This window comes from Heptranchias perlo, chromosome 24, assembly GCF_035084215.1.
Source record: "Heptranchias perlo isolate sHepPer1 chromosome 24, sHepPer1.hap1, whole genome shotgun sequence".
Taxonomy (NCBI): domain Eukaryota; kingdom Metazoa; phylum Chordata; class Chondrichthyes; order Hexanchiformes; family Hexanchidae; genus Heptranchias; species Heptranchias perlo.
In genome coordinates, this window is record NC_090348.1 from 40441225 (window position 1) to 40455883 (window position 14659).

The 14659-nt window shown below is 42.2% G+C and overlaps 1 protein-coding gene across 1 annotated transcript in view; it reads right to left on the reverse strand.

Moving 5' to 3' along the window:
- The window catches only part of LOC137341788 (ankyrin repeat and SOCS box protein 13-like), a 49962-nt gene that overhangs the window by 7456 nt on the left and 27847 nt on the right, over positions 1 to 14659 (reverse strand). The window contains exons 3-5 of the mRNA XM_068005290.1: positions 9722 to 9909; positions 3456 to 3606; positions 433 to 567 (exon numbers count right to left, since the gene is read on the reverse strand). Of these exons, the coding sequence (XP_067861391.1) occupies positions 433 to 567; positions 3456 to 3606; positions 9722 to 9909 (474 nt within the window). The remainder of the gene's footprint in view (positions 1 to 432; positions 568 to 3455; positions 3607 to 9721; positions 9910 to 14659) is intronic.

Consider the following 14659-nt stretch of genomic DNA (forward strand, 5'->3'; position numbering starts at 1 on the left):
CTCTCCACGTGACTGAAGAACAAACTTCCATTTAGATTAGTACCTTGCACATCCTCAGGATGTCCCAAAGCACTTTGCAGCCTTCCACAATAACAAAACTGTAACACAAATTGGCAATCTTGAACGGACAGGTCATAAAGATAACAGGTGTGGGAAATGGAACCCTGGTGTCTTAGGGGGCACTATTCAGAGTTTGTGGTTAAGGCAGATTGCTGCGACAGAGTAGGACAGGTTTACTTTTTGCACCAAAGTTGTCCTACAACTGACCAGAGAGCACTCAACACCGACAATGGGTGCGGAAGTGGGAAAAAGTGTTCCATTCTCTAGCACTGACATCATCTTAAGCCACACAAAAATACATAAAGGAGGCTATAAATTTCAAATAGGCGAACAAGAAACGTCTCCATTCCAGCTTTGGGAAAAATGCACTACCTGCATTAAGCAACAATTTAGCGCAGTCGAGATGTGGCCTTGCACAAGCCACGTGCAACGGGGTTCCAAAATGGCAGTCATGAGCCTCCAGGTTTGCACCTACTTCTATGAGCAGTTTCATGCATTCCGTTCTGCCTGAAACACAAAAATCAGAGGAAATTATAGAGATTAAAACAAAACTATCTGTATCATTTTGTGCTACTTTCCTCCCCCCCACCCCGCCCCTTACCCTTTCCATTTCCTTGGCTGACAGCACAAGCACATACTTTGTCGCTGCCAGGTGCAACTGATCATTTGGAGATGGATAGATTAGCTCAGGGTGAGTTAGTCTCCAAACTTTCCTCTCTCCCTGCAAGGAAGAGATCAGTCTCTGTTCAGCAACTCCTCCCGACCAAATCGCTTCCCCAACTCCCAAAATGGCCTGCCTTAGAGATCAGGGGCCCTCTACATGGGGTATTAGTGGTGAGAACCATTGCATTGTGGTGCTGCCCCTCACAGTGACTTACAGGTGCACTCATCGACCTCCCAGTGGTTGGGTGCAGGACGATAATCAGCAGAGACCTGCCCATTATGTTAACTAGGAAAAATCATCATGTACTTTCGATACCTTCCACTGACACATAAGTTTCAAAGTCATAAATGTAGACTCACCTTGACGGAAGACATCAGAGTGGAATAGTTGCCATCGTACAGGTTGGCAATGGAAGGGAAAACAGTGATTCCCAGATATCCAAACTGGTCCTTACCCCATCGATAAAAGGGAGGTGGCAGGTAGACTTTGTTAAAACTTATTTTATATATAGGATATGTACCTGCTTCGTGGCTTACTAGGAACAGGTCAAAGGAGATGAATGATCACGTTGCAACAATGGTTTTGAACCAGGATGTCATTATCATAAAGACAGATGATTGTCCACTTTCTCCGATACTCCGATAGGTTGGTCCTCGACCTCCCCTCCCACACCCCAACATGCTCCCACCAAGGTGAATCTACACCGTTTGAGACACCTTCCCCTTAATTAGTTGAAAAGCTTCCAACAATTCACCAGTTTGGCTTTTGCAGGGATAAGAGCCCCTGCACCGTATTCCTGATATTAATCCATGGATAGGTGTATTCAAGATATTTGCCACCAGTTGCTTTCATCTAAACTTGATACGCTTCATAATACCTTCTTCTAGTTCAATCTATGCTGTGACTGTTCTTTTCCTGACCATGCCACGCGAATGAACAGAGGACTCCTTGTACTGCAAGGCAATAGACGGGAGACCACTCGACAACACGAGCTTGATGTTCAAACTAACAATTCCATCTTTCCAGGTTTCCCACACATTGAAGACTAGAATTGGAATTGCTATTCTGATCTCAAAAATCCTTTGAGATATCACCTGCCAATTCCACTTGAAGATATATTAATTCAGTTACTTATTCTAGATCCTTGTAGTCTATATGATATTGTGTATGACTTAAGACTGAATAAAACAGGCTTTCGAGGGAGAAGCCACCTCCAGAACTTAGTTTTGTCTTTTCTTATTAAAATTCAACAACATTTTTTTTCTGGCTCCTCTTCACTTTCAGCTAGTAATGCTACATTATCTGCAAATATCTATTTGACGACTCATCAATCCATATAATCATTCCCATTTCTTTAATTGCTTGGATCATAACATATTCTTCAAAAATACTGAAGGGGTTTTAGGAAAGTGGCAAACTTGATAAGCTCCAACTGATTGGAAGCCAATCTGTTAGATCTCGGTCAACTCTTCCATCACCCTAACCTTCATATAGATCTCAAAGAACATGAGGGCCGTTGGTACGCAGTTGGCATGTAGAGGTGCTGTAGCAGCTTAAACAGATCTCACTGCTTGCCTCGGTCAAATGAAAACACTGAAGCTCTTGGCCAAAAATCTATTCTACTTTGCTAAGTCTGAAACTTGATCTTATTGAGAAATACGGGTAAAGGCTCAAGACCCTGAGTGTAGGACACCACCAAGGTTGAAAAGGAGAAGACTAGATAAATCAGGAAACAGCAATTAGGTGATGGCAAGTTTAGATTTTAAAAGCCCGTGCAGAGGATTGAGGGAGGTAAGCAGTTGACAGTTTTGAGGTGCTGGAAAGAATTAAGAGTAGGGATTTGCCTGATGAATCTTGATTTCAACATAGTAAGGATGCAGGGAGGAGGAAAAACAAATATGATGATATATTTGGAGCTTAGGAGGAATGAGAGAGAAAGGTTTCTTCTTTTTTGAAGATTTTTCCCATTCGGTCTTCTCTAATAATTTCAAGAATCGGCTTATTGGGATGGCAGGTAAAGTTGTGTTCTGTAATTTCCACAATGCATACATTCCCTTTTTTGGAATTATGCATTAACAGTTTTTGATCATGGGATGAATAAAAGAATGTTTTTTTTTTATTATTATCCAAAACTCTGCTGCCTGTATCCTAACTCGCACCAAGTCCCGTTCTCCCATCACCCCGCGCTCACTGTCCTCCATTGGTTCCCAGTCCGGCAACAACTCGATTTTAAAATTCTCATCCTTGTTTTCAAATCCCTCCATGGCCTCGCCCCTCCCTATCTCTGTAACCTCCTCCAGCCCTACAACCCTCCGAGATCTCTGCGCTCCTCCAATTCTGGCCTCTTGCACATCCCCCATTTTGATCGCCCTATCATTGGCGGCCATGCTTTCAGCTGCCTATGTCCTAAACTCTGGAATTCCCTCCCTAAACCTCTCTCTCCTCCTTTAAGGTGCTCCTTAAAACCTACCACTTTGACCAAGCTTTTAGTCACTTGTCCTAATATCTCCTTAGGTGGTTCGGTGTCAAATTTAGTTTGATAACGCTCCTGAGAAGCTCCTCGGGACGTTTGACCACGTTAAAGGCGCTATATAAATGCAAGTTGTTGTTGTTGTTGCTTGACCTTCTTGGCGTTGAGAGACGAATAAGCGAAGAGTCCCATTTATTTCAGTTACATGATAAATGTTTTAATCACTGATAAATAAGAAAGCACACGGTACTTGTAACTTACCGCTCATGCAGGCCTCATGCAATGGTGATGTTGTGAAGAGGAGTGGATTCACTTTTGCTCCGTGGGTCAACAGTAACTTGACACATTCAATACTGCCAGCAGCACATGCATCACAAAGTGGAGTACTCCCATCAATGTCTCTGGCATCGACCTGAGAGACAGATTGTAAGGATATAGATACGTTTTTACATTGTTGTTTAATACGGAACAAAGACAGAGCAGCTAATGTAGCAATTATGGTTAAACCACGATGAGTAGATCAAAATTGATTTAAACTGTATGCTGGCAGATCTAGTCTTTCGATCACAATGGCACTCCAGAACAAAGTCATGGATCAGGAACAGCAAAGAAAGGAAGCAAAGGTTGTTGAGATTATACTGAAGAAGGATTAAACTTTAGACAATGGAACAGGATATTGACAAGGGTGAGGCCTTCTATGGTTGCGTGTTCAGTGATCTGTTTGATGATCTAAGGGTCATAAGATGCGCAAAGTTAAACTCAGCAAGAATTAGACAATGCATGCTTGTTTTTAAGATGATATTAAAGAGGGATACATGGCCAAACTCAGTTAGTAACTTGAGCTACCGTGAATGAGCTGGACAGGCAATCGCTTGCAATTCCCAGGAAGTTCTTTACATGCAAATTTTCTAGATGTCGGACTGGCATGTACTGCTCTGCATGTCACGTTTTGAAACGATAATAAATGAAGTTAATTGTCAGACATATTACAGTCTCCAGCTTTCACAAATCTGTTATTAAAAGGATGAGGATTATCCAATACAGATCACAGTCATGAAACTCACTGTGCACATCTGTAGCTGCATGTGCACTGTATGGAACAGAAACTAATGAGCATCTCACTGTACTATGGGTTTCAGAATGACACTATCTCACATTTAAAAATCTCTTCTGGTAGTCATTTCACATTGCTGTTTGAGATCGGACCTCCTGAAAGCACTACCATTTATGCTTCTTGCCCAGGAATATATTGGTGTTACACTGAAATTGTTGAGTGCTATTAGAGATTTGAGTTAAGCTACTGGTTAGAAATCCAGCAAGGAGTACTTCACACAGAGAATGGATATAGATTAAAAATCAGCATTTGGCCCAACATACTCCATCATTTCAGAAACAATCTACAGTCCTAGTACGCAGCTGTTTCTTAAATTATTCCAGGGTTTTTGTCTCTACTACCATACCCAGTGGTCCATTCCACTTATGGGTGATTCATGAGTGAAGAATTTCCTGATTTACCTTCCCACACTTTGTGCCCTTTGCCCCACCGATTTAGGTGATTGATAATGTTCTGCATTTACTGTTACTATTCTGCTCATATGGCTATGAGTTTCTCAGTCTCCTTTCACAGGTAAAAGAGCCACATTTCTCTAGTCTTTCCTCATAACTCAGTCCTCTGGCTCTAAGATTAATAAAAGGGTGGAAGATGTTGTGGCATGACTTCAAACAGACAACAGACTTTTTTTGGGGGGGGAGGGGGTGGAACTCAGAAGAAACAAGTCTCTATGCTACTTCCTTATATCCTCGACTCTGTCTCACAGCATTACTGGTGAAGGCCCAGGAACACGCTGCTTAGCGAAGCTGGGAGGGGTACAAACTGCTCCCAAGTCTCCATCACTGCTGCTCTATAATCAGCCTTTAGCAAAGCATGGGGTGACTGTCCCTTTCCCCAGCGAAGTGCTTGGCTTCCAGACGTCAGCCACAGCTCAACTGGTATCTCCCTCTTCTCGGAGTCAGAAGGCTGTGGGTTCAAGTCCCCCTTCAGAGACTTGAGCACATGATCTAGGCTGCCACTTCAGTGCAACACTGAGGGAGTGCTGCACTGTCAGAGGTGCTGTCTTTCAGATGAGACGTTAAACCGAGGTCCCGTCTGCCTTCTCAGGCGGACTTATAAGATCCCTTGGCACTATTGGAAGAGGAGCAGGGGAGTTTTGACAGGTGTGCTGGCCACTATTTATCTCTCAACCATCATCGCTAAAACAGATAATCTGGTCATTATCTCATTGATGTTTGTAGGACCTTGCTGTGCGCAAATTGCGTGTAGCATTTCCTACATTACAACAGTGACTATACTTCAAACAGTACTTTGGGATGTCCTGAAAGGTGCTATATAAATGCAAGTCTTTCTTTCTGGTGCTTGGCACAGATGGTAAGACCAGATTGGTAATTTATTTTGTGGAGGGAATCAAGAGGTTAAAACCATTATACATCATTAATGCAGTATATCAAGAATCTTCAATGTTCTACTATGTTGTGTCACCCTTTTATCAGATAAACATGTTTTGAGCTTCTGAGCAGCAAGGACCAGACGCACGTACTTTGCTCGAGAGGATTTCCTCACTCAGTGCAAATTCCACGAGAGCTCCTGAAGTAACACGATACTTCCAGCAGCTTCAGCAAATGAAAATCAACTGAGGATTGCATCAGACGGAAACACTCTGTAGTAAAATCATTTGACGGCAGATAGCAAAACATTTACCGTGTGTAAAGGTCATAGGTCACAAAATCTGAAACAAAAAAAAAGTTTCCTGCGATTACGATGTCAATCAAACAACATAGGTAGGATCCTGTAAACACAGCCAAGTGAACACTGAGAAAACACCATCAAACTAATCACCAATTGCAGCCACCGGAATCCCAGTGTATATAAAAGCTACAGTGCAGCAACACTTTCCAAAATTTTAGCCAATACTTTTTGAAACAGGGCAGTGAACAAAATAGAATTACAAATTTAGGCCCTACTCTAATTTGAAGTTGCTTTATCCAAATTGTGGAAGTTGGTGGGGGGGTGCTCCCATTCCATTGATTCATTTGTACCTCTTAATCTGAATTATTGGCTAATATTGAATTCAAATTTCCATCTCAAGCAGGTCCTCAACAGTGAAACGTACATAATGATACAGATTTTGCTGAAAAAATAACAGCGTCTGAAGGACGCACGCTGTTACTAACGGGCAAATAGGCCAACGCGCAACTTGTGCGGAGGAAGAGATACCCTGTGAATTGCGAATCGCCACAAGTTGCTGGACGATTTGCACTGCTCTGCCGTTAGCATCGCAAAAACGGCATCTTGTCGTTAACCTCCCCGTGATTTTCATGAAGTTGTTGCATTTGCACATTAATTAAACTCGCCACAGAGTTAAGGCTAGTAATTAACGGAGCAAGTACCCTTTTAACAATGTGATAATTGTTAATGACAATTAACGTCTCTTGCCTAGAAAGTGAACAATTAAAAATGTGGAGTCTAATTCTTTCAGGTTGTTGGCAAATTTTTAAATTAAATCTTTTTTTCTTGTCTCTTTTTTCTCTCTCTCAATTCAATCTTTCTTTCTGTATCTGATTTGGCATTAAATTCACCCACTCTAATTCACCCTGCTTCCTTTGTTTATTTCTCAAGCCTTAAACCCCATTGGCAAAGGAGATAGACTGTTGGTCCCATCGTTCACCAAGGTCTCAGATGCCCTGTTTCCCTTGCCGACCTGTTACCAGTTCGCACTTTCAGCAACTTGGTGGGCAAAAAATTTTGAAACCTAAACGTGCACGAGCAAGTCTAAAAAAAAAACAGGGACCGCTGCGAAATGTCTCACTGGGCCCTTAGTTCAAAAATTAACCCAATGGTCAGCATCGGGTGCCTAGGTGTGGCTGTCCTCACCTAGGCACCCGATGCTGACTGGTTCCTTAGTGCTGTACTATTGGACAATACCAGAGGTGGGGTTTAAGGGAAGTAATTCCAGAACGTTGGGCCTAAATGGTTGAAGGCACGGCCGCTAATCAAAAATCTTGTATATGGTGTGCGTAACATCTGGAGTGAATCTGAGCACAAAAAAAATTGTCACGCTTTTCTGATTACCTCAAGTTTTTTTTTTGTGAACCAAGCAAAGAAAAAATGCTTCAACGCTTAGTTCAGTGTCTCCGAGTGTATCTCACAAAATTCTTTCCAAATCCCAGGTCTGTTTGCCACAACTTTTCTCTCATAATTTCTACGTATGACACATATTGAATGTAACACTGCATCTTGCAACTGACCAGGAGATCCACTAGTTTAAAAAGAAAGAGAGAGAGAGAGAACTGTTGTTCTTTATTTTAAAACTCTCCTCCCGATCAAGCAGTACAACAAGTGCAGCTGGTTTTACTACTACTCTGAAATGCCAGGGTTTGTGGTTTGCTGCAGAGTAATAGCGGCTGATGTAATGTCTCAGTAGTTGTTCAATTTGCTGAAGCTGCTCAATGTTAATCTGGAGAACGCTGGTGGAATTTGTCCTGAGGGAGAATATCCAACATTGAAGTACATGGATAAATATATAAAAGTTAAAATACAGAAACAGGTCATTCGGCCCAACCAGTCTGTGTTGACATTTAGAAGTATTTGCTCGTAAGGAGACTAATCTCATTTACCCACCCTAGGAACAGGAGTGGGCCATTCAGTCCCTCAAGCCTGTTCTGCCGTACAATTAGATCATGACTGATCTGCATCTTAATTCCATCTACCTGCCGTGATTCCATAACACTTAATATCCTTGCCCAACAAAAATCTGTCAATCTCAGTTTTGAAATTTTCAATTGACCCCCAGCCTCAACAGCTTTTTGGGGGAGAGAGTTCCAGATTTCCACTACCCTTTGTGTGAAGAAGTGCTTCCTGACATCACCCCTGAACGGACTGACTCTAATTTGAAGGTTATGCTCCCTTGTTCTGAGCTCCCCCACCACCAGAGGAAATAGTTTCTCTCTATCCACCCTATCAAATCCTTTAATCGTCTTAAACACTTCAGTTGCATCACCATTTAATCTTCTATTTTCAAGGGCATACAAGCCCTGTCTATGCAACCTGTCCTCATAATCCCTTCATCCACTTATCCTATCCAATCTTGACTGTCACTTTCGCCAATCTACTGTTACCCAGTCGCCTCAACCATTAACCCTGGAGTGAATTTCCCGTCCTCTCACTCTGAAGAAAGTCTCCTGCCCTCTGTTCCAAATCTTATATTAATCTTGTATCAACGGCCCTCATATTTTCCCCTCAACTATTGGAAACTGTCTGCTTCCATCTACCCTGGCCCATCCTTTAAGCACTTCTATTATATCGCCCCATAATCTGCATTATTCTAACCATAAAATACCTAATTTTTCCAAGTCTTCCTTTGCATTTGTATTTCCTTATTTTATGCAGCACCCTAGTGAATCTGCATTGTACATTTGGAGCAAATTACACAGTTCTCGTCTTTGATGCCCAGGAACCCAAAAATGTTTCTCTGGTGAAAGAGGAATGTGGTGTGAGGTTAAAGTGACCATTTCTCCAGGCAGTGAACGTTGACCAGGTTACTTCACCCTGGACAGCAACAAGTCAAAACCAATCTGGTCCTTACCCAATATTCATGCGCACACACTTTTTTTTAAACATGCTTTGAGCAGGATCCTTGGCTAATTTTCGCTTCCTACCCCAAGAACACCATGTACAATTGTAGCATCCCATTAGGATAAACCAGGGACTGAACCTGAGCCTTCTGGTCTGTGCAGCTTAGTGTCACACCATGCAATGGATTTACTCACTTAAGACGCTGCAGGCTATAAATGTTGGTAAGCTCTTCTACCCTGGATAGCATCACAGCCAGAATTGATTTGGGCCTTACCAGATGTTGGATGGAGCTATATCAAATTTTTAAAACTTTAAAACAACCGTGATTTACAGTAATACACCCAAGCCCTTTCTGGACTTGACAATTGCTCCCAATTCTTCCAGCAACTCTTTTGCACTTCTGAACAGGACACACGAAAATGCTTGTCATCTGATAGAAGATCCTTCTCTCTCAACCTTTCTCCACTCTCCCAATCAATACAGTTAAGACTGTTGCTCTTCCGAACATTCCTCTCATGTTCCTCTTATGCTCCAAATACTGCATCCTAAGCACTCTTGCTGCTTCCTACATCTTCACAATGCTGAAATCAAGATTACACACATCATCTCCAATCTTACTATTTTCCATGATCTCCAAACTATGGAACTCTTGACCTGTCTCAGTCTTTCCTTCCTCTTACAAGCTACAAGTATAAAACTCAAGCTTGGTATCACCCAATTGCTACATCTCGATTTACCTGGTACTCTCTCCTCCTCTTGGTGATGTTCTGCACTACAAGTCTCGGGTCCTTTTACCCGGGTTTCTCAAAAAAAAATCCTACATATTTATTGAGGAATAACACAAGGATGATTGCAAGAAAACACATAATGGCACTTAATGAACGAGTCTCGATTATACCTGTGCTCCTGCAGCAAGCAGCATTTGTGCGCACTGGGTTTGCCCCCACAGACTCGCCTCATGCAATGGGGTTATGGAATCCACGGTAACTAAATTCACGCAAGCTCCATTTTCAATCAGTTGCTTCAGTTTAAAGATCTGGCCTTCTTTGGCTGCTTCATGCACAGGTGTACGGTCAGCCCAAAAACCTAAAAAAGAAATGTTAAATAAAGTAATTAAAAAAAAACTTCGAACATTTTTCTGCAACACAGCTTCTCTGAGCTACTCCTTTCATTGTCCTTCTTTTCTAGGTAGCAAGAAGAAAAAGCAGGGAAGACCCCTCTGTCAAGTCAAGTCTATCAAGGTCACGCTCATTAGGTGTTTCCATTGTTCCTAATACATCCTAAAGACACCAAGCAACAATCTGACTGAGAATGAATTGAGAGAGAAAAAGCCATTACAGTGACTTTGTACGGTATCCAATTGCCCTTTTATAGTCTGCCCATAACACACTCCACCACTGGGCAAGGCAGACATCGAGAGAGAGAGAGGAGAGGAAGTGCTTCACAGATGAATAATGGTCACTTGTGGAGATTAACAGGCCATTAAGCGATCAGGTTAACATCTGCCAACTCATCACAGCTTACGCCCAAGTGCTGCTGAAACCCTTATCCACTCTTTTTATTACGTTGAGCCTTGACATCCGAATGCTCTCCTCCTTCTATAAACTCTAACTTGTCCAAAACTCCACTGCCACATCCTATCCTGCGAGCTCCATCCTCACTGACCCCCTTTCTTTCAATGCACTAAATTCAAAATCCTTGTACTTGTTCACAAATACCTCGGTGACTTTACCTCACTGTAACCTTCGCCAGCCCTACATTCTCCTGTGCATTCCCCTCCCCTGGTGTTGTTTACTGGAACTCCTCCCTAAATCACTTCAATCTTGTTACTTATATGAAGAGAGAGATATAGCGATAAAGAGAAACAAAGAGTCTTCTGATCCTTCCCCGACTGTTCTTGTGCCAGAACAGCCAGAAGTCGTGGTTATTGTTGTGATCAATGACAGGCATACAAAGGACTAGAACTGAGGTTCTGCAAAGGGAATTTCAGGAATTAGAAGATGGATTAAAGAGCAGGATTTTAAGAGTAGCAATCTCAGAATTATTTCCGACGCTACATGATAGTCAGTATAGGTATAGAGAGATTGAGGAGGCAAATGCACGGCTGGTGAGATGGTGCAGGAGGGAAAAGTTCAGATTCTTGGATAGGTAGAGAAACTCAAGAAAGATCTAATAATAAAAAAAAAATCAAGCAGAAAATATAGAGGGAAGCAAAAAAGATTAGAAAAGGTAAGGAGGGGTGTGAGAGAGAAAGAAAGTGATAGAATATGTACACAAAATGAAGTGTGTAGAAGAGTGTGACTACAAAAGTGAAAGTCAGACAGAGAGTCTTTACAAGGAAAATAAAGAGAGACAGAAAGTAAGTGAAAGCAAAAGTAAAAGTATTGGAAAAGAAGTCAGTTAGAAAAAGTGAAAGATGAAGCAAAATGGAAGGAGATAGATAGAGAGAGAGAGAGACAGAGAGAGAGAGAAACTGAAAGTGAGAGAGAGATAGATAGAAAGTGAATGACAGAGTGAAAGTGCAAGAGAGAAAGTGGAAGAAAGACAAAGGGAAAGCAAGAGTGAGAGGGAAAGCAAACAAGAAACCGAGCCAGAAAATGGGAGACACACAGAGTGAGGGGAAAAGTGAAAGAAAGAGAGAAACTAAAAATAAGTCAGAGAAAGTGATAGATGGAGCGAGGTAGAAAGGGAAAGAGTGCACGAATGACATTCTCTTTGACCATGATGCATTATCCCTCCTCGTTCACCTGGACATCTCTGCAGCCCTACCCAAACCATCTTCCTCCCATGCCTCTCCCCCATTCTCCAGCTGGTGGAACTACCCTCACTTGGTGCCATTCTTACTTATCTGATCGTAGGCAGAGCATCTCGATCAATAGATTCTTTTCCCACTCCCACACTTCACTTTGGGTGTTCACCAAGGATCCATCCTTGACCTCCCACCTTTTCTTCATCCAAATGCTGCCCTTGACAACATACTACAGAGACATGGGGTCACACATATGTTGAAGACACCCAGTCCTACCTCTCCACTGCCTGTGCTAGCATTTTGCTTACCTTATATTCAACCTTGAATGAGGTGCTATTACCTCCAGCTAAACATTGGTAAGACCAAAGCCATTGTCTTCTACTGGCCAAACCAAATTAGCAATAATACTGTGGAGGATGAATTCCTGGAGTGTGAACGAGATTTTATTTTTAGACCAGTAAGTTGAGGAGCCAACCAGGGAACAGGCTATCCTAGATTGGGTATGGTGCAATGAGAAGGGGTTAATTAATAATCTTGTTGTGTGGGGTCCTTTGGAGAAGAGTGACCATAATATGATAGAATTCTTCATTAAGATGGAAAGTGAAGTAGTCCAATCTGAAACTAGGGGCCTGAATCTAAACAAAGGAAACTACGAAGGTATGAGGAGTGAGTTGGCTACGATAGATTGAGAAGCTTCATTAAAAGGCATGACGGTGGATAGGCAATGGCTACCATTTAAGGAACGAATGCATGAATTGCAACAATTATACATTCCTTTCTGGTGCAAAAACACAAAAGGAAATGCAGCCCAAACATGGCTAACAAAAGAAATTAAGGATAGTATTAGATCCAAAGAGGAGTCATATAAAGTTACCAGAAAAAGTAGCAAGTCTGAGGATTGGGAGCAGTTTAGAATTCAGCAAAAAAGGACCAAGAGATTGATTAAGAGGAGAAAAATAGAGTATGAGAGTAAACTTGCAAGGAACATAAAAGTGAACTGTAAAAGCTTCTACAAGTATGTAAAAAGAAAAAGATTAGTGAAGACAAATGTAGGTCCCTTACAGTCAGAAACAGGAGAATTTATAATGGGAAACAGGGAAATGGCAGAGCAATTAAACAAATACTTTGGTTCTGTCTTCACAGAAGTGGACACAAATAACTTCCCAGAAATGCTAGGGAACCAAGGGTCTAGTGAGAAGGAGGAATCAAAGGAAATTAGTATTAGTAAAAAATAGTGCTGGAGAAATTAATGGGACTGAAAGCTGATAAATCCCCAGGACCTGATAATCTGCATCCCAGAGTACTAAAAGAGGTAGCCATGGAAATAGTGGATGCATTAGTTATCATCTTCCAAAATTCTATAGATTATGGAACAGTTCCTGCAGATTGGAGGATGGCAAATGTAACCTCACTATTTAAAAAAGGAGGGAGAGAAAACAGGGAACTACAGACGGGTTGGTCTAACATCAGTAGTAGGGAAAATGCCAGAGTCTATTATGAAGGATGTGATAACAGGACACTTAGAAAATATCATCAGGATTAGACAAAGTCAACACGGATTTATGAAAGGGAAATCATGTTTGACAAACCTACTGGAGTTTTTTGAGGATGTAACTGGTAGAATAGATAAGGGAGAAACAGTGGATGTGGTTTATTTGGATTTTCAGAAGGCCTTTGATAAAGTCCCACATAAGAGGTTAGTGTGCAAAATTAAAGCACATGGGATTGGTGGTAATATACTGGCATGGATTGAAAATTGGTTAACAGACAGGAAACAGAGAGTAGGAATAAATGGGTCTTTCTCGGGGCGGCAGGCAGTGACTAGTGGGGTACCGCAGGGATCAGTGCTTGGGCCCCAGCTATTCACAATATATATACATATATCAATGATTCGGATGAGGGAACCAAATGTGATATTTGCAAGTTTGCTGATGACACAAAACTAGGTGAGATTGTGAGCTGTGAGGAGGATGCAAAGAGGCTTCAAGGTGATTTAGACAAGTTGAGCGAGTGGCCAAATACATAGCAGATGCAGTATAATATGGATAAACGTGAAGTTATACACTCTGGAAGGAAAAACAGAAAGGCAGAGTATTATTTAAATGGTGATAGATTGGGAAATGTTGATGTACAAAGGGACCTGGGTGTCCTTGTACACCAGTCACTGAAAGCAAACATGCAGGTGCAGCAAGCAGTTAGGAAGGCAAATGGTATGTTGGCCTTCATTGCAAGAGGACTTGAGTACAGGAGCAAGGATGTCTTACTGCAGTTATACAAGGCCTTGGTGAGACCACACCTGGAGTACTGAGCCCAGTTTTGGTCTCCTTACCTAAGAAAGGATATACTTTCCATAGAGGGAGTGCAGCTAAGGTTCACCAGACTGATCCCTGGGATGGCAGGACTGTTACATGAGGAGAGATTGGGTCGACTCGGCCTGTATTCACTCAAGTTTAGAAGAATGAGAGGGGATCTCATTGAAACATATAAAATTCTGACAGGGCTAGACAGACTGGATGCAGGGAGGATGTTTCCCCTGGCTGGGGGGTCCAGAGCAAGGGGTCACAGTCTCAGGATATGGGGTAGGACACTTAGGACTGAGATGAGGAGAAATTTCTTCACTCACAGGTGAACCTGTGGAATTCTCTACCACAGAAGGCTGTGGAGGCCAGGTCACTGAATATATTTAAGAAGGAGCTAGATAGATTTCTAGACACAAAAGGCATCAAGGGGTATAGGGAGAGAGCGGGAATATGGTATTCAGATAGAGGATCAGCCATGATCATATTGAATGGCGGAGCAGGCTCGAAGGGCCGAATGGCCGACTGCTGCTCCTATTTTCTATGTTTCTACTCCTGTCATAAACTCATCGCCCTTGCCATTCCACTCCAAGTCACTGTCTCAGCTGAAGCAGGCTGTTTGCAACCTTGGCATCCTAACCGACCCTGAGCTGAGCATTGACTATAATCCTCTCCATCTCAAAGACTGCAATAACTTCCACCTGCATATCGCCCACCTTCACCCCTGCCTCACTCCATCTCCCACTGAAACCGTCATCCATGCCTCCAAACGCGACTACTCCAAGGTTCA